At 45.9% G+C, this 19,936-nt stretch overlaps 1 protein-coding gene across 4 annotated transcripts in view; it reads left to right on the top strand.

Moving 5' to 3' along the window:
- Positions 1 to 19,936, top strand: part of LOC135196912 (CBY1-interacting BAR domain-containing protein 1-like) — a 206,939-nt gene that overhangs the window by 75,993 nt on the left and 111,010 nt on the right. For all 4 annotated transcript variants that reach the window (XM_064223735.1, XM_064223733.1, XM_064223732.1 and 1 more), the window contains exon 4: positions 9,139 to 9,319. In XM_064223735.1, the coding sequence (XP_064079805.1) occupies positions 9,139 to 9,319 (181 nt within the window). The remainder of the gene's footprint in view (positions 1 to 9,138; positions 9,320 to 19,936) is intronic.

The raw sequence follows: 19,936 nt of genomic DNA, 5'->3' as shown, positions 1-19,936 counted from the left end.
GAAAATGTCAGTAAAACTGACTCGCTCACTCTATAAAAGAAGTGTCGGTATGAGAATAGGGCGAGTGGGAAGTGGGAACACTACCACGAGTCATTCACCATTTAGACCTTCCAATCCAAATCCCCACTAGCGAGAGCTGATACTAACGGGTGATGCGGCCGCTACTACTACTACTAATGGGACGCCACGGACAGCAGCGCCCCTAGCGGTAATCCTTAATATTTAGCAGTACGCGTTGGACGCATTTTTTCATGTGTGCCTATTTCTTGGATTTATCTCCTCTTATTTACCATGGAACGTGCTGCCATCGCATCGGCTAAGTTAAGTGCGTCATAAGTAGTATTTTACTGTATTTTAGTCTTCCAGGAACCAGTATTTTCCTTCTAATAGGTCTATACGGTTTCCCGGTCGGCTAGTGGCGGCGCCATGCTGCCTCATGTCTAGAATTCCCGGTCTTCCATACTGGGACTTTCTTGTACTTATGGGCTTACTATATTCACGTTCATCTTTTGTACATCGTATTTTTAGCTAGGTTAGCCCCGTCTACCATCCTCTTAGTTTGGTATTTAGGGCTATTCTGTATTTCTGGCCCAGCATCCCAGCTCTTGCTCTTCATCGGCTATCGCTGGCTCCGAGTAGTCCTCTGTTCCTCGGAACAGTTTGCCTCCTCCTGGGCTTCTTTTTCTTTTACTAAAAGTGTCTTTTCCACCTGTTATGATGTAATTTTAGTTCTTTTTTAGGGTGTTAGGCTAGCCTAGGTGCATGTCCCATGTATTGGTACAGCCTGGTTCACGTGGCCCTCCCACGGTTGTGTTACTATCGCGGCTTAGGCCACTGGCGGCCACGTGTCCCACCGCACCTACCCTTCCCCTTCCCTCCCTACAGGTATAGGGAGGGGTCTGGTGGACCCCTTGGTTGCTATGACAACCTCAGTAGCCTTCCTCCCTCCTTCTCTGAGGAGGCCAGGGGTTCTTCCCAGCTGGGGTTTAGGGCGACCACGTGTTTCGGGTACCGGGTCTCCGAGCGGGTAGTTGTTGAGACGGGGAGGAGTAGGCCACCCCCCCCCCTCTTCTCTTCCTCAACCGCCCGCGTCTCGCCGAACCGGAAACCCCCCCCCCCCCCCATTGCTCAGTCCCACCTTTCCCCCACTGTAACGAACGGAGCCTCCGCTGCAGCCTTTTGGTTATAGTTCGTCTGGCTCCGCCAGCGGGCGGGGTGGTCACTACTAGTGGTCTATTGCTTGCCTACTATATCCTGCCTTTTTCCCCCGCGCTACCGGAGGAGAGCTTGCTTCTTACCCGGGCACTCTTCTAGTAAGCGGGGAAAAGATTTATATATATATTTCGTTATAAATATAAGGATATACCCTAATTTTACGGTGAATTTTAGTATTATCTAACTGTGTGTATACCATCTCCGTCGTTCTCCGTCGTGGTTTCATAGCTCACCACCACACCTGGTTGGATATTTTCTCTTGTCTCCGGCGTAGCCTTAGACAACAACCACCTTGTTACCACACGTATTATGGCGGGGCTCTGGTTTAATCTAACTTTACACTCCGGCATGCAGCGGAGCAATTGTTAGGGCTGTAAGTGTTTTCTCCTGATACTTTATGTTATCCATTTTCCACTTAGCAGGCTACCAACTGTCAGGTCTGGGGTGTAACGCGACGCTGTACGACCCCTGCGCCCACAGATGAGTGCAGGACTCACGCCCCGTGTGCCACGACCTACAACGCCATGATCGTCTGGCACCCAGAAGCCTGCACCATCTGCTATGACCTGGTCAGTCAGCTGGTGGGAGGGGTAAGTCGATTTTAATTGACTTCTTTATCGTAAATTACTAATAACACTTAGTTCTTAAGATTTGTTTAACCCCGTCCCCGCCACTAGAAGCTTCATTTCGCCTTCTTCTTTCAGGCTGCCGCCCGTGAAGGAAGTCGCCCTAGCAAACCCTGAAGGCTTGGTGGGCGGCTTCGGCAAGAACGCCGCCAAGGGCCAGCCATACATCCTAGACAAGAAGCTGGCCATTGTTCATCTTCCTTTCCCCCGGCGGCAAGTCAACAGGATATGTTGACCCATCTCTGCAGCCCCTCTCATCGCTTCTATCCAGCAAGAGGTGCAGCAGTCGTTAGGGGCCGTGGCCACGCAGGAGACGGTCCCAGATGTCGCAACCCTGGACCTTAATATTGAGCCTATGGCGGTAGGTGCAGAGGTTTATTGTTAGTTGAGGTGGTGTCGGGTGCCCAAGGTCTTTCCTTGGGCGCTCCTGGATCTTCTCCTGTCCCTTCTTCTACTGCCTCTTTCCAAGGATTTTCGGGATCTGAGATCCCTACCCGCTCCCCCCCCCCCGCTCTCTCTGTACCCCCAACCCAAAGGTGAAGGGACAGAGAGAACCGAAGACCCTCGTTAAGACGACTTCTAAAAAAGTCGTCGTCGTCTTCTTCAGCTAAGAAGTCTTCGACTTCCTATGCTGACGCGGTGAAGGCTAAGCCGAGCTCCTCACACTCCAAAGAGCTCTAGAAGCAAGGCTTCTAAGGAGAAGGCTCGCGCTCCTGCTGAGCCAATGCCTTCTCCGGCCTCCACCGCATCCACTCCGGCAACGCCGGTTGGAGTAGCGGGACCGAGCACCTTTGATCCCACTGCCTTCTCAGCAGTGGTGATGCAACAGGTAGGAGAGATGGTCGGCTCACAGGTCTCCGCCCTCGGAACCAAGTTCGAACAGATGTTCGCGCAACTGTCGAACACTTTGAATCAGTCGGGCCAGTCCATCCAAGATCTCTCTAACAGAGTTAGAGAGAATGAGGACCGAGTAGCTGGGCTTGCTCAGGTTCCTTACCCAGTCTCCCCAGTAGCAAGTGCTGGTATTCCCCAGCTACCTCCTTATGTAGTCAGCTAACCAGCCTTTGTCTTCCATGGCATAACCCATGGAGAGTAGCCGCTTACCGCTCCATTCAAGGACGGTATGATCTCTGTCCCGGAGTGTGGAACTCGAAGGATTGAGGACTTCGAGTTTTATCCTCCGGGATTGACGCAGCCTTTCATTGGGTATGCTAGGCTGACCGCAGCGGCGCTCACTAGGAAGACAAGATCACCAGAGAGCATGTGCTTTATAGTAGAGAGCACGCTCAGCGGGAATGGGTTCACTGCCTTGAGGACTGGGAGTGTACCAACACCAAGCTCCAGGCTTTCAAGAGTCCTTTTACTATTTTTTGCGACGGAGGAGGAGGCTTCTCTTCCGTTCGCTACCAAAATAGTGGAAGCGACTCTTCAGGCAGTCCTCAAGGATGAGCCCATGCCCACAACTGAGGGAAGCGGAGTCTACTTCTCCGCTCTTCCCAGCTTTCGGGGAATTGTGGGAGAACTTGCCGTCCACTTTCACGCTTGGTAAGCTCAAACCGGACTGTGCAATGGACCAGTTTGGTGAAAAGCTTCCGAGGCTGCCTGATACCTTGATTCAGGCAGAGTTCGACGCTCGAACTAGGTTTGGGAGATCCCTCAATTCTTTAATCATTACTGAGATGGCTGCTTTATCGTATGGCACAGAACCTTTATTTAAGATTCTGGCCAAGTCTCAGCTTCAAACAAACGGTTCAGACAGATGCTTTCGACTTCTTCCTAGCTAGGAGGAACTGTCGAAAGCACGTTCTGCAGGAATGCACTATTAGGCACGAACCTAATAGGCTCCTGGCTTCCAGCATGTGGGGGGCGGACCTCTTCCCAGAGTCCGCGGTGAATGAGGTACACCATGAGGCTGCTAGGCTCAACCAGAGCCTCAGAGCTAGATGGGGTATCTCCTCTAAGAGGAAACAAGAATCCGCCCCCGCTGCTGGTAAGAAACCAAAGAAGGTGTAGAAGATTTCCAGATTTACCAGAAACGGTTCAGCAGCAGCAGCAATTCGTTCAGGCCGTCCCAGTTACCTCAACAGGGACAGCCTGCAACTTCAAAACAGACCCAACCCATCCTCCTTGTGTCTCCTCAGTCGCAACCCTCGACCTCTTACGCACTCTCGCCGGCCTTCAACCCTGTTTATGAAAGTCAGGCTTATCCTCCCTTTTCGGGGCAGGCGAGAGGTAGCAGAGCGCGAGGCCACTTTCGCCAGCGTGGCTCAAGTAGAGCGACAAGGGGTAGGCAGTTCAGAGGAGGGCGTGGAGGTCAACCCGCCCAACAACAATGAGGCTCCCCAGGTAGGAGGGAGGTTGTTCCTCTTCCGTCACAGGTGGGGGTTCAGTAATTGGGCACAGAGCATAGGTGTCCAAGGGATTGGGTTGGAGTTGGACATCAAAGATCCCCCTCCAATCAGATCATTTTATCAGGAACCGTCAAAGGAATTGACAGTTATGCGAGAGAACTCCTTCAGAAAGGAGCTATTGCGAGAGTCAAGCATTTAAAATTTCAAGGTCGCTTATTCAGCGTGCCAAAGAAAGGCTCAACAAAAAGAAGGGTAATCTTTAAGGGGACTTGTCGAAGGCTAAACTCTTTCATCCGTTGCGACAAGTTCAAAATGCTTACCATTTCGCAAGTAAGGACCTTACTTCCTCGTGGAGCCGTCACATGCTCCATCGATCTTACAGACGCATACTATCATATCCCTATAGCCAGGCACTTCCGCCCATTCCTAGGGTTCAGACTAGGAAATCAGAAATTCTCATTCAAAGTGATGCCCTTCGGTCTGAATGTAGCCCCCAGGGTATTCACAAAAATAGCAGAAGTGGTTTAGTTCAACAATTGAGAACTCAGGGGATAATGGTAGCAGCATACCTCGACGATTGGTTGATCTGGGCACCAACAGTCGAGGAATGTCTCAAAGCCACGGAAAAGTTAGTTCAATTTCTGGACATCTGGGGTTCCAGATAAACAAAACGAAATCCAGACTTACTCCAGAGTCTCGTTTTCAGTGGCTAGGAATCCAATGGGATTTGTCTTCCCACAATCTGTCAATTCCAGTGGTCAAACGCAAAGAAAGATAGCCAAAGCTGTGAAACAATTTCTCAAATGCAAACAAAACATCAAGGAGGAGCCAAGAAAGAATCCTAGGTTCTCTTCAGTTTGCCTCCTTGACAGACATCCTCCTAAAAGCAAGGCTGAAGGATATAAACCGAGTTTGGCGATCGAGAGCAAACGCCAAATCTCGAGACAAGTTGTCAGTAATTCCACAGATCCTTCGCAATCAACTCCGTCCATGGACAAAAAGTGAAGAACCTGGCCAAACTGGTACCCCAATCCAATATCCCCCTTCCGGTATTAACCAATTCACACGGATGCCTCCCTGTCCGGTTGGGGGGGATATTCTCAATTCAAACAAGTTCAGGGGACTTTGTCAGCTCAGTTCCGCCAGCTTCCACATAACGTTTTGGAAGCAATGGCAGTATTTCTTACCCTGAAGAGACTTCTTCCCCCGAAAAAGTCTCATCTAAGACTAGTTTTGGACAGTGCAGTGGTAGTTTCATTGCATCAACAGAGGAGGGTCCAAATCCAAACATGTGAACCATGTCATGATAGCCATCTTTGCCCTAGAGACAAACACAAAATGGCATCTGTCTGCCACTCACCTGGCGGGGGTAAGAAATGTGATAGCAGACGCTTTGTCCCGGTCGGTCCCTCGGAATCAGAATGGTCCCTAGACGACAGGTCATTCCAGTGGATATGCCGGAGAGTCCCAGGTCTCCAAGTAGATCTCTTCGCTTCACAAGCAAACCACAAGCTCCCTTGCTATGTGGCCCCCAACCTGGACCCTCTGGCTTATGCCACGGACGCCCTGTCGCTAGATTGGAGTCAGTGGAGAAAAATTTATGTTTTTCCTCCAGTGAATCTTCTATGAAGTCTTGAGCAAGCTGAGGACTTTCAAGGGACTGGTAGCGCTGGTTGCACCAGACTGGCCAAAAGCAACTGGTATCCGCTGCTTCTGGAATTGGGTCTCCGCCTCAACGGATTTCCCAATCCCAGGCTGTCACAGGCAGTACAAATGAGGACTGTGTTCGCTTACTCAGGAATCTTCAGACCCTAACAACTTTATGGACTTCATGAAGTTTGCGGCTAACAAAGATGCTAACATTGATCCACAAACATCCTCTTCCTAGAGTCAGATAAGAGAGAGTCAACTATTAGACAATATGACTCTGCTGTTAAAAAAAAATTAGCATCCTTCCTGAAAGAATCAAAACACTACAACCATGACAGTTACTTAGCTATATCCTTTTTTCAGGGATCCTTGTTTGAAAAAGGGTTTAGCAGCTAGCACTATTACTACGCATAAATCGGCTTTGAAGAAGATCTTTCAGTTGGGTTTCCAGATAGATCTGACTGAATCTTACTTTACGTCTATCCCTAAAGCCTGTGCTAGACTTAGACCTTGTTCTCAAAGGCCTACGGCAGTCTCATGGTTCTTAAATGACGTCCTCAAACTAGCATCAGATACTGACAACTCCTCGTGCACATTCATAATGCTCCTCAGAAAGACGTTATTCTTATTAAGCCTAGCCTCAGGAGCTAGAATTTCAGAACTGTCGGCTCTATCCAGAGATGCGGGTCATGTAGAATTCCTCCCCTCAAGAGAAGTCCTGCTTGCTCCGGATCGTAGCTTTTTAGCTAAAAATGAGGATCCTCTTGCAAGGTGGGCTCCTTGGAAAGTCATCCCACTTCCGCAAGACCCTTCTCTCTGCCCAGTATCAACTTTAAGAGCCTTTCTATCTCGCACATCCTCAAGATCCTCAGGTTCTCTCTTCATGAGAGAAAAAGGTGGTACTTTATCAGTAAAAGGTATTAGACAACAGATCCTTTACTTCATTAAACAAGCCAACCCTGATTCATTCCCAAAAGCACATGACATCAGGGGAGTAGCCACCTCAATTAACTACTTTCAACATATGAACTTCGAGGATCTTAAAAAGTATACTGGATGGAAATCTCCGACAGTCTTTAAACATCACTATCTAAAGTCCTTGGAATCTTTAAAATTTTCTGCAAGTAGCAGCGGGAAACATTGTTTCTCCTGATACTGTATAGTAGTCAGTATAGATCCAGATCTTCCTTCCTACCTAACCTCGTCTAACATGCCTCACCCTATCGCCATGCTACTCAGACACTCTAGCCTTAGCCGCTGAGGTCATATTAGTGGTTTGTCCCTTATTTTTTTTGCTAGGGACATCCACACTTGTACTTATAAGGTACTCCAGTGTCCCTACCCTTATTTTTATGCTAGGGTAGGACACAATGTGTTTTATATTATGTAAATACTTTGCTTAAGTGAACCTGTTTTGTTAACTTACATTACATTATTGTATACTACTATGTTTATTATAAGTTAGTTTTAAGTACTTTTGTTGTTGGCTCTCTTTTTTATGCCATTGTTTAGCATAAGTTAGCTTTAAGTATTCTTAATTTGTATTCTGTATACCTGATTCACTTATATTATATACTATTTTTACTTCAGTTTTTTCATTTGTCCCTTTTCCCATCTTGCCTGTTTCTCTGGTACTCTTTCATAGGCCGACACGAGCTTGAGCCCAGAAAAGGGATTTTTTTGACGTAGGAAAAAATCTATTTCTGGGTGATTGGCTCGTGTCGCCCTATGAAACCCACCCTGTCTTGCTTTCCCCCCTGCAGGGCAAGATGTTCATAGATTAAGGATGACCGCTAGGGGCGCTGCTGTCCGTGGCGTCTTAGTAGTAGTAGTAGCGCCGCATCACCCGTTAGTATCAGCTCTCGCTAGTGGGGATTTTGGATTGGAAGGTCTAAATGGTGAATGATCATGGTAGTGTTCCCACTCGCCCCTCCCATTCTCATACCGACACTTTTCATAGAGTGAGCGAGTCAGTTTTACTGACATTTCTTAATTTTGTTTTTCTCTGGTAAGATTTAGATTAATTTTGCCTAGAAAGAATGATATTAAGGATCCTTTCATAGGGCGACACGAGCCAATCACCCAGAAATAGATTTTTCCTACGTCAAAATCCCTTTTTTATTATGTGATATTTAAATTTATTAAACTTACTAATACAGTATTAATCAAAATTAATAATTTGAAAATTAGTAAATAATTTTTTTGTATCATAAAAATGTATTTAGTCATGAAAATAAACATCAAAATACACTAATTAGTGATTATTTTCGTCGGAAAATTCCGCGAATAGGCGAGTCCGTCCGCGAATAATTTCTAGATAGGTTCCAAAGAAAAATCCGCGAATGTGTGAGTCCACGAATCCGGAGAACGTGAATATGGGGGGAACACTGTAGGATGACACTTTAAGTTTATATACATTTGGTATTTGAACTTTCAAGATAGGCATTTATAAGCATTTTTAGAGTGGGTGGTTAAGTATTTGTGTAAACTAAGAACTTACTGTAGCAAATAATTTTTTTTATCATAAATGTATTTGAATGTAATCACAAAAATACTACTAACATGAGGTAACAAACCTAACATTCTTAAATACTACTGACATGCGGTAGCAAACCTAACATTCTGTTTGGAGGCATGTACGTGTCCCGTTGATCTAAACTACCCGTCTTTTAGATATGCTTTATACAGTAGTATTATCGCAAAATACATACCTGTTCAGTAAATATTTTAATATCATCTTACAGCACTGGAAAATATACGTAAAATGTACGCCCAGTGCATTTCAGTATGAGCAGAATGATGCACCAAGTTACATAGGCCAAAGAATACATGCATGTTTGAATGATAGGATACTTAAGAGTAACTGTTATAGGCATGAACTTTATTTTGCAACATGAATTTGAAATTATATTAGGGTGTTCTGGGATGGTAGTTTGAGGAATATTTTTTTTTTGTCTTAACTGTCAAGTTTGGTGATGAACTCTTAAAGTAGGCAATTATAGACATTTTAGGGGTGTATATAGGCTACTTAAGAGTAACAGTAATAGGAGAGTTCTGTAATGTAAGGTTATTTTAGGTGTTGTGGGATGATGATTTGGGGTGTATTTTTGTTTAAGATTAGATTAAATTATTTTTGTGTGATAATTTAAGATATATTTTTGTTTGAACTATCAAATTAAGCAGTGAAATGTTAAAATAGGCAGTTATAATACTATTGTAGAATAGGTATTATTTCTGTCAACTAGGTTGAAAAAGCTTTTGTGTTTTATCTTACAATTTATGAATTGAATTTTCAGAAATGTTGAGGTAGAGAGACTGGAAACAAAAGTAGTAGGAGAACTGTCATTGTATGGAGGTATCTGCAAAACTGCTAGAGAAGAATTGGGAACATGTTTCAAGTTTCGACAGCAGGAGATGAATATTCGTCGGAATTTAGAGAAAACCAGAAATCGTCATCCTCAAAACAGGCAACAGATTGTAAGTTTGATATGTTGAAATATTATAATTATGTGTATGAAAGACTTTGAAAAAGAAAATATTAGGTTTTGTAATGTTTATGTACCTGAAAGTATCACACAGCTCAGGATGTTTAAAGAGTGACTAACATTGAAGTTTTGATACACAGCATCTAAACTTAACAGAAAGATAGATAACAAAACTTATTCAGTAACATATTTTGAGGATGGTGAATACAACAATACTGTACATAGGTAAAATTGCATATACTAAAAATACCATATGCAGTGATTTTATAGTAAAGAAACTGTCACTGTTTTGTAATGCATTTTTGTATTGCAACTACATTAAAAATGCAATAAACATTGCATCCAAATCTGTGGGCGTAGTACACGTTCAGGGCTTATTAAAGATATACAGTGGTCCCCCTGTACTCGCGGGGGATGTGTACCAGACCCCCCCGTGAATAGTTAGAACCCGCTAATAGCTAGAACCCCTATGAAAATGCTGAAAACAGCCTATTTTGTCAGTTCAAACTCAAGAAAAACCCACTAAAAATTTTCACACTTGGTTTTTTTAAGTTTTATCACATAAAGTGCATTTTATGATGAAATTTCTAAAAAAAAAAAAACAACAGGAATTTGTGGATATTTCTCATAGAAAATACACGAATACATTGATTTTCCGCAAAATAATGTGGGGGAAAAAAACGTTCCTGAGAGAAATCCGCGAATGTGTGAGTCCGCGAATCCAGAGAATGTGAATACGGGAGTCCACTGTATTATGACAAGTTGATATAAAGAATGTTAATTTTGATCAGAACCTGGAATTAAATAACTATATGCAATGCAAGAGGGAAAGGGAATAAAGAGACAGACACATCCATACAGTTGCTTAAGGAAGCTACAGTTTGCATTGATATAATCTAACTAGCTGTACCTGGTCACGCGTTGTTGTGGCTCAGTTTGGTTAAATGGAAAAGAAAGAAAAGAGAAAGCTCCTTTTTCTTACTCTCTTTCTTTCCAACCATCACTGTCTCTTTCCCTCTTTCTTCTCACTAATACCAACTCTCTCTCTCTCTCTCTCTCTCTCTCTCTCTCTCTCTCTCTCTCTCTCTCTCTCTCTCCTCCTTCCTTTCTCTTACTCTCTCTTTTTCTCTCCAACAATCACAGTCTCATTCCCTCTTTCTTCTCACTAATACAACTCTCTCTCTCTCTCTCTCTCTCTCTCTCTCTCTCTCTCTCTCTCTCTCTCTCTAACACCCCATCTACTCACTTCCTCTCCCTCTCATTCTCTCTCTGTCAACCCCCTTCTCAAACTCCACCCTCTTTGATGTCATTGATGTTTACCCTATAGTATTCTTTTCCAAATGATGAGTCATATGCAGAAATTTTGTATGATAAATTCATAAAGTAACTAAGTCTATGGACATAACCAGCCATGTTTCACTTGCAGAACCAGCTCCATTTCAGGGAATCCCTTTTCACGCTCACCCCCTTCGGAGGGGCGAGGTAGGATGAAACCCCATTACAAAAACATACACGTTTTTTTAATGCAATGTTGTATCAAAATTTCAAAGCAATCAGTGAAGAACTTTCAGAGATAAAAGATTTTGAACAAATGAACATTTACATTTCTGGGCTCAGTTCGTGTCGCTGCGCGAAATATCCTTTAATCCATTATTTCTAAGGTAAATGCACTAACACATACCAGAGAATAAATAAAATAAAGAAAAGGTCAGTACTACTGACTCGCTCACCCTCCAAGAGGGTGTCGGTATGAACACTAGGGCGAGTGAGACCACTACCACGAACCACTTACCAATAGAAATCTCCTACTACAAAACCCCCACTAGAGGGGAGCCGACCCACAGAGTGGGCAGCAACTACTACTACTCCATCCCATGCTGCCGACTGCTGCGCCTCTGGTGGCCATCCTTTTCAGTTAGCGCACTGCGTACACACGTGCCCTTTTTTGCTCTGTGTTTTTTGTGCCCCTTTCTTGGATTTACTAATTATGGAGCGTGCAGCCATCGCAACAGCTAAGTTAAGTAATCTGTTATTGTTGCTATTGGGTTTTTTCCGGCCTTGAGTCAGTATTTGCCGTTTTTTTAGGTATAAATACTGGCTCTTGGTCGGAAGCATGGCGGCATTGTTCTGCCTCGTGGCGGGTTCGTTCTTGGTCTTCCATACCTAGAACCTTCCCTTATTATTTTACGCTCTATTGCTAGTTATCTATATTATGTTAGGGGTCCAGCCTACTGGGTTTATGTCATGCATGCATGTCTTCTTTACCTTGCGTAGGCATCTTCCATCCAGACCCTAGCCACAGCTCTTAGTATCGGCCCCGGCTAGCTTTGAGTGGTAGACTTTCTTTCGGGTTAGTCGTACACTCCTGGATTTTTTCTCCTACTGATTTACTTTCTTACTTTACTTTAATGTAATTTTTAGTTATTTTATATATTTTAGGTTAGCTGCGGCGTCTGGCATATTACGTAGCCTAGGTTCCGTATTTCATTGGTCCCCACCAGTTTATTGCTTCCTCTCATCAGTTCGGTCGCTTCTGTATAGCATCTCACTGATTAGTTGGTGCTTTTAACCTAGGCTATGTTTTTTTCGTTGTATTTCTCATGTTACCGGGCTCCGTGGTCACCATGTGATCGCGAAGCAGCCAGGCGCCCGTCCAGTCACCTTACCCTCCTCCCGCTCTTCCAGGGCCGGGCCGGGGGGGTAGGTCTGTCCTCGCTCGCTCCACATACCCGTGCCCTGCCTCCCTCTCTCCCTAGGCGGAGGGGAGTAGGGGGCTGGACAGACCCAGGACTGGACTTGACCGTTCTCTTGCTTCAATGGCACGCTCGGATGACTAAGGGGGGCACTGGCCTTTTCTTTCCCCCCCCCCCCCCCCCCCCCCCCCCCCCCCCCCCCCCCCACCCCCCCCCCCCCCCCCCCGTCGTTACTCCGTCGCTCCGTTGTTGGCTCGAGTCTGTTTCGCCCTCTCGCTCCTTCCCGGTTACTGGGTGCTTTTTATTTAACCGGAGCTCGGCATTCACGTGGAAGGTTGCTAGTTCACCCTTGCGGGCGGACTGCAGGCGTACAGTTGGTCTTTCCTAACCACCCCGTCTCGCTGATATCGCGACACGAACACCGCCGCGCACCGGAATTATTCCGGTACGTACTAGTGCTTTAGGCTTAAGTGTTTAGTGTTTAATTTAAACTATATTAAGTTTAATTTAAGCTAGCCTAAGCCGAATCCCTCCGTTACCTACGTTATCACACCGGACCTCTCCGGGGTTCTAGCCTATTCAGGCGGTAAGGGAGGGGTTATGCCCAAAATTTTTCGCGCTCCGGCATGCAGCGGAGTTCTTTTAGCCTACTAGCCTGTAAGTGATGTCTTTTACGGTACTCATGTATCTTTTCACTTACAGACCACCAACTGTGAGCATCCAGGATGCAATGCCATGCTCCAGGACCCCTGTGGACACGAAGTCTGCAGGTCCCATGCTCCATGCGCGACTCCGCACGGGAATCTACAGGTCTGGTTCCACGAAACCTGCACCATTTGCTATGATCTTGTGAGCCAGCTCTTGGACGGGGTAAGTATTCCCAACTCCGTTCGGTAATCCCAAGAAAGGTTGTAGTTCTTAAGTTTAATTTTAATCTCTTATTTTAAGCTTAAGCTCTTTTTATATGGGATGTTCCATCCCCTATGTCTTTAGACTAAGCCTATTACTTAAGTTTTAATCTTAAGTTTAAACTTAAAACTAATGAATGCCCTCTCTTCCAGGCTCCCGCCGTTAGAGATACCGCCCTGGCAACCCTGAGGGCTTGGGTCGGCGGTTTCGGTAAGAACGCCGCCAAGGGACAGCCCTACATTCTGGAGAAGAGGTTGGCTGTCCTAATCTTCCCCGGCGGCAAGTCAACGGGTTACATCGACCCGGCAGAGGCAGCCCCGACTATGGCGGCGATTCAACAACAGGTCGCCGCTTCGTTAAAGGAACCAGGCCAAGATATCTCGTCGGACGTCGCGACACTTGATCTAAATATAGAGCCAATGGTAGGTGTTGACGACCTGTTGGTCGAGGTAGGTACGTTGGACGCCCAAGGGCTTCCCTTGGGCGCCACTGGGTCTTCTACTCCTGCTAACTCTCCAGCTTCCTTCCAAGGCTTTACAGGAGCTGAGCTCCTTTATACTTCTCCTGATGCTTCCGTAAGACCTAAGGTCAAGGGACAGACGGTTGTAAAAACCCTCAGCAAGACGTCGTCGTCGTCCAAAAAGACTTCGTCGGCGTCAACATCTCGTAAGTCTCCGGCTACAAACCCCGGAGCGGAGAGGTCTAGAGCTTCTGGGTCTAGCTCCAAATCCTCAAGGAGCAGGTCTTCCAAGGAGAGGCCACATACTCCGGCGGAGTCAGCCGTTTCTCCTCTCCCCTTGGTACCTGTTCAGAGTTACCCAACCACCTCCGCAGCAGCTCCGGCTTTGGATCCCAATGCTGGTCTGTTGCAACACATGGGAGACTTGGTCGGCTCTCTGAAGAGCAGTATGGAGCAGATGTTCTCCCGGTTGTCCGACAGGATCACGTCCCAGGATAACATCATCGCCAAACTTAGCCAGGCTCCTCTAGCTACTCCCCCACCTTTCGGCACCGGAATAGCTCAGCTCCCACCTCATGACTCTCTGCCTCCGTTCTCTATGAATAACCCCTGGAGGGTGGCGTCATACGCCCCTTTCCAGGACGGTCTTATTTCAATTCCGGAGTGTGGTACTCGAAGGATTGAGGACTTCGAGTTCTACCCGGAGGGTCTACAACCACCGTTCATTGGCTACGCCAGACTCACTGACGCAGCCATGGACTAGAGATGACAACGGTTCCCTAGGAGACAGTCCTTCTACTCACGTGACCAGGCTCAAAGAGAATGGCTCAGGTGTTTAGAGGACATGGATTGTTCGAACACGAAAATTCAACCTTTCAAGAGTCCCTTCACCATTTTCACAATGGAAGAGGGAACTCCGCTTCCCTTCCTTACCAAAATAGCTACGGTCACTATCCCGGCGGCCCAGAAGGGGGAGTCGTTGCCACAGCTAAGGGAAGCAGACCCCACATCTCCTTTGCTCCCCTCGCTCGGAGAATTGTGGGAAGATTTACCCAACACTTTTCGGCGGGCAAACTCAAGCCAGACTGTGCTATGGATCAGTTTGGTGAGAAGCTGCCTAGACTTCCGGACAGCCTCATTCAGGCTGAATTTGAGGCCAAGACTAGGCTAGCCAGGTCCATTAACACCATGGCAATGACGGAAGTGGCAACCATTTCTTATGGCTCTGAGCCACTTTTTAAGCTTCTCACCAAGTCACTGATGCAAACAGTTCAGTCTGACATGTTTGAGTTCGCTACAGCCAGAACTAACTTGTCGGAAACATGTCCTCCAGGAAGCAACTATTCGTCATGAGCCGAATAAGTTGCTTTCATCCAACATCTGGGGAGCAGACCTCTTCCCTGATGCAATGGTAAAGGAGGTCCAGGCGGAAGCGACAAGGCTTAACCAAAGCCTCTAAGGATCGTTGGGGTCTCACCGCAAAGAGACGCCAAGACCAATCAGCAAGGGGTAAGGCTCAGAGGAAACCCAGACGTTTTCAGCCTTACCAGAAAAAGCAACAACGCTTCGCCCAGCCTGTTCCGACTGTTCCGTTGGTACAGTCAGCCCAACCCTCTACCTCCAAGGCTCAATCACAGCCCATCTACGTGATTTCCCTCCAGCCTCAACCTTCCACCTCTTACGCTGTCTCCCCAGCCTTCACCAAGTGTTCGAAGGCCAGGCCTTTCAGCAGTATGACCGCTCGGGTAGGGGAGGGCAGAGGTAAGGGCATCCTTTCGTCAGAAAGGATCAGGAAGGTCTCTTAAACAGGGGAAAACACTTCCGGGGAGGCCGCGGAGGTTACCAGCAGCAATGAGAACTTGAAGGTAGGAGGGAGGCTGTTTCTCTTCCGGCACCGGTGGAGATTCAGCAAGTGGGCACAAAGTATTGTGTCGAAAGGCCTGGGTTGGAGTTGGATTGCGAATCCGCCTCCACCCAGACCTTTCCTTCAACTTCCATCAAAAGAATTGACGGAGTATGCGGAGGACCTCCTTCAGAAAGGAGCAATAGCGAGAGTCAACAGATTAAAATTTCAAGGGCACTTATTCAGCGTTCCAAAGAAAGGCTCACAAAAAGAAGGGTAATCTTAGACTTATCCCGTTTAAACTTGGCCATTCGCTGCGACAAGTTCAAAATGCTCACCATCTTGCAGGTGCGGACCTTACTTCCCCGTGGGGCCGTCACCACCTCTATCGATCTTACAGACGCATACATATCATAATCCCTATTTGCAAGCACCCTTTCGCCCTTATCTGGGCTTCAAGATAGGAGATCAAGCATTCTCCTTCAAGGTAGTTCCCTTCGGTCTGAACGTGGCACCCAGGGTGTTCACGAAGTTGGCGGAAGTAGTCGTCCAACAACTGAGGTCTCAGGGGATAATGGTAGTAGCGTATCTCGACGATTGGTTGATTTGGGCTCCAACAGTCGAGGAATGTCGCAAAGCACATGAAAGTAATCCAGTTCCTAGAGTATCTAGGGTTTCAAGATAAACAGGACAAAATCAAGACTCACTCCGGAGTCCAACTTTCAGTGGCTGGGCATTCAATGGAATCTATCCTCCCATACTCTGTCGATTCCATCAGCCAAGAGAAAGGAAATAGCGAAGTCAGTAAAGCAATTTCTAGGACACAAACTTGCTTCAAGGAGAAGCCAGGAAAGAATCCTGGGTTCACTCCAATTTGCATCAGTGACAAACATCTTGATGAAAGCCAAACTGAAAGACCTAACCAGAATCTGGCGCTCACGAGCAAAATGTCAGATCCAGGACAAGTTGTCATCAGTCCCACAGATTCTACGGAATCGTCTACGCCCTTGGGCAAAAGTGAAGAACCTGTCAATATCAGTACCCCTTCAGTTTCCTCCTCCGGGGATTACCATCCACACAGACGCTTCATTAAGCGGCTGGGGAGGATATTCTCAGTTCAAGAAGGTTCAAGGAACCTTGTCACCCAGTTCCGCCAGCTTCACATAAACGTACTAGAAGCGATGGCAGTCTGACTCTGAAAAGGTTACGTCCGCCAAAGAACTCCCACATAAAGCTAGTTCTGGACAGCGCAGTGGTAGTCCATTGCGTAAAACAGTAAACAGGGGAGGCCTCCAAGTCACGTCATCTGAATCATGTCATGGTAGCCATCTTCTCCCTGGCGGACAAGTTCAGTTGGCACCTCTCCTCCACCCATATAGCTGGAGTGAGAAACGTCATAGCAGATGCTCTATCCCGCTCAGTTCCTCTGGAGTCGGAAATGGTCCACTGGACAACAGTTCGTTCCAATGGATTCTCCGGAGGGTTCCAGTCTACAAGTAGATCTATTCGCATCTCAAGCGAACCACAAACTCCCATGTTATGTGGCCCCCAACCTGGACCCTCTGGCCTATGCCACGGACGCCCTGTCCATAGATTGGAACAACTGGGAGAAGATTTATGTCTTTCCTCAGTGAATCTTCTCCTGAAGGTACTGAACAAACTCAGGACGTTCAAGGGTCAAGTAGCTCTAGTAGCCCCAGACTGGCCGAAGAGCAATTGGTACCCTCTGATTCTGGAACTGGGTCTTCGTCCTCTTCGAATTCCCAATCCCAGGCTCTCCCAGTCAGTACAAACGAAGACTGTGTTCGCTTCCTCAGGAATTCTCAAAAACCCTAACTTTATGGACTTCATGAGTTTTGCGGCTAAAGAGATGCAGATATTGATCCACGAAATATTCTTTTCTTGGAATCTGATAAAAGAGATTCAACTTTGAGACAGTATGATGCTACAGTCAAAAAGTTGGCAACCTTCCTGAGAGAATCAGATATTAGAATCATGACAATCAATTCAGCTATATCCTTTTTCAGATCTTTATTTGAAAAAGGCTTAGCAGCTAGCACTATTACGACAAACAAGTCAGCCTTGAAGAAGATTTTTCAACTCGGGTTTAACATAGACTTGACAGACTCTTACTTCTTGTCTATTCCCAAGGCTTGTGCTAGACTTAGACCTTGCAGTGAGCCTACGTCAGTATCGTGGTTCTTGAATGATGTTCTAAAGCTGGCTTCAGAAACAGACAATACGACATGTTCATTTATAATGCTCTTAAGAAAAAACTCTATTTTTATTAAGCTTGGCTTCAGGAGCTAGAATTTCAGAACTGTCGGCGTTATCCAGAGATCGAATCATATAGAATTCTTCCACAGGGAAGTTCTACTTTCTCCGGAACGTAGCTTTTTAGCAAAGAATGAGGATCCTTTGATGAGGTGGGAACCGTGGAAGGTTATACCCCTTCCACAAGATGTTTCTCTTTGTCCAGTATCGACCTTACGAGCCTTTCTGTCCAGGACATCCTCATCCTCGTCGGGTCCTCTCTTTAAGAGAGAAAAAGGTGGTACTTTATCTACTAAAGGTATCAGGCAACAGATCCTGTACTTTATTAAGCAAGCCAACCCTGATTCCTTCCCTAAAGCTCATGATGTCAGGGCAGTTGCCACCTCAATTAACTATTTCCAACACATGAATTTTGATGATTTAAAAAGTATACTGGATGGAAATCGCCGACAGTATTTAAGCGCATTACTTAAAGTCCTTGGAAGCTCTGAAATTTTCAGCAGTTGCGGCGGGTAACATAGTTTCCCCCGACTCTGCTTAATCTTAAGTTGAAGATCCAGTTCTCCTTTCTACCTATCTCATTCAACAGTTTGTCTATACCTACCATGTTCATCTACGTCTACCTTGAGTCTTAGCTGTCTTGTGATGGTACAGTGGGTGTCCCTTATTTTTTTGCTAGGGTCACCCACAATTGTTTGTCTATTCTGATCTCTATGATGTGGTCCCCTTATTTTTATGCTAGGGTGACACATCTACATTTGCAATGGTTACGGGTTTTGTATACTAAGTTCATATACATTTGTTTCATTAATTTATTAATTGTCCTACGTTTGCTTCAAATTCGAGTTTTATTATTATATTTAATTGCTTCATAAAAAAATTTATTTACTTTGTACATATTAACTATACACAAATGTTAAGATCAACATATATTCCATGTAAGCCCTGTACATATATGTTAATTTTAAGGAATATTTTCTAACTTGTATAATTGTGTATATGTATATTTCTTAGCAATTATATTTCTTTATTTTATTTTAAGTTTTATTGAGACCTTATTTATTTATTTTCTTTACAATCTTGTGCTAATTCTCTGGTACGATTTCGCGCAGCGACACGAACTGAGCCCAGGAAAAAGGGATTTTGACGTAAGGAAAAATCTATTTCTGGGCGATTGGTTCGTGTCGCCCAGCGAAATCCCACCCTACCCATCCCTGCGCTCAAGATTGTCTGCTAACTTCAGGATGGCCACCAGAGGCGCAGCAGTCGGCAGCATGGGATGGAGTAGTAGTAGTTGCTGCCCACTCTGTGGGTCGGCTCCCCTCTAGTGGGGGTTTTGTAGTAGGAGATTTCTATTGGTAAGTGGTTCGTGGTAGTGGTCTCACTCGCCCTAGTGTTCATACCGACACCCTCTTGGAGGGTTGTGGCGGGATCACAAAAACAAGTAACCTCCCCACATAAACTTAACCTGTCTGGCTATCAAACCCACCCTCAATCACACTTTCCACTTTAACACTAAAAAAACCAACAGCAGGACCAATTGCCCCAATATACCTACATACCGAACAAAAAACACAAACAGGTACTCACCGCTGGCTTCTGATACCTAGGACTAGGCTGTGCTGTCGTCCACTGGATATAGGCTATAGGGTAGCCAACACACAACCACCGCCGACAACCAAACACAAATCAACCACCCGGGACCCACAACCCCACAAAAACTCAATAACCCAACGACTAAATGCAGATGAACACCAACCAAGAAAAAACACGACAACCACACGACTTACAGCAGTACAACAACCCGCCAAAACCAACCCTGCCCCAACCACCACTAACAGACACCGAAAATGCACCACCAACCTTCTTAACCTCACCACAACCAGACAGACACACGCACAACAACTTCACAACCCCAAAATCTATCAAATAACACCCAAACAACGACACACCAAAGGAAAACTGCTGCAAAACCAACACTGACTTGACCAGACGCCTCACTGTTTACAACTCTCGTAACAGACTTCCATTGACTACCTACAGAGCGCCACAACAGACATGCTTCCGACCGCCATCTAACCACTCCCATTCATTCTTCCACCAATCTCTCTCTCTCTCTCTCTCTCTCTCTCTCACACAACCTTTGTAGATGTTGTCAAATATAAACTAAAATTACTCCTCCATATTACCTCCCCCATTACATTTGACAAACATCTCCTTACACTCGCAACATCCACACTAAATTGCCTTTCGCAACACCCAAGGATGCTCAGATGCAGGTCCCTGGATCTTGTTTGAGGACCATCATACACTCTTTCAGTTACATCGCCATTCACTTCTTCCAAACCACTTTCTTTCAAACTCCCATTATCTCCCTCACTACCATCCTCCCAAATTCCATTCACTACTTCACCGATGTCTTCCAAACTC

Source organism: Macrobrachium nipponense, chromosome 18 (assembly GCF_015104395.2).
Source record: "Macrobrachium nipponense isolate FS-2020 chromosome 18, ASM1510439v2, whole genome shotgun sequence".
Classification (NCBI taxonomy): domain Eukaryota; kingdom Metazoa; phylum Arthropoda; class Malacostraca; order Decapoda; family Palaemonidae; genus Macrobrachium; species Macrobrachium nipponense.
This window is presented reverse-complemented; position numbering and strand designations above follow the sequence as displayed.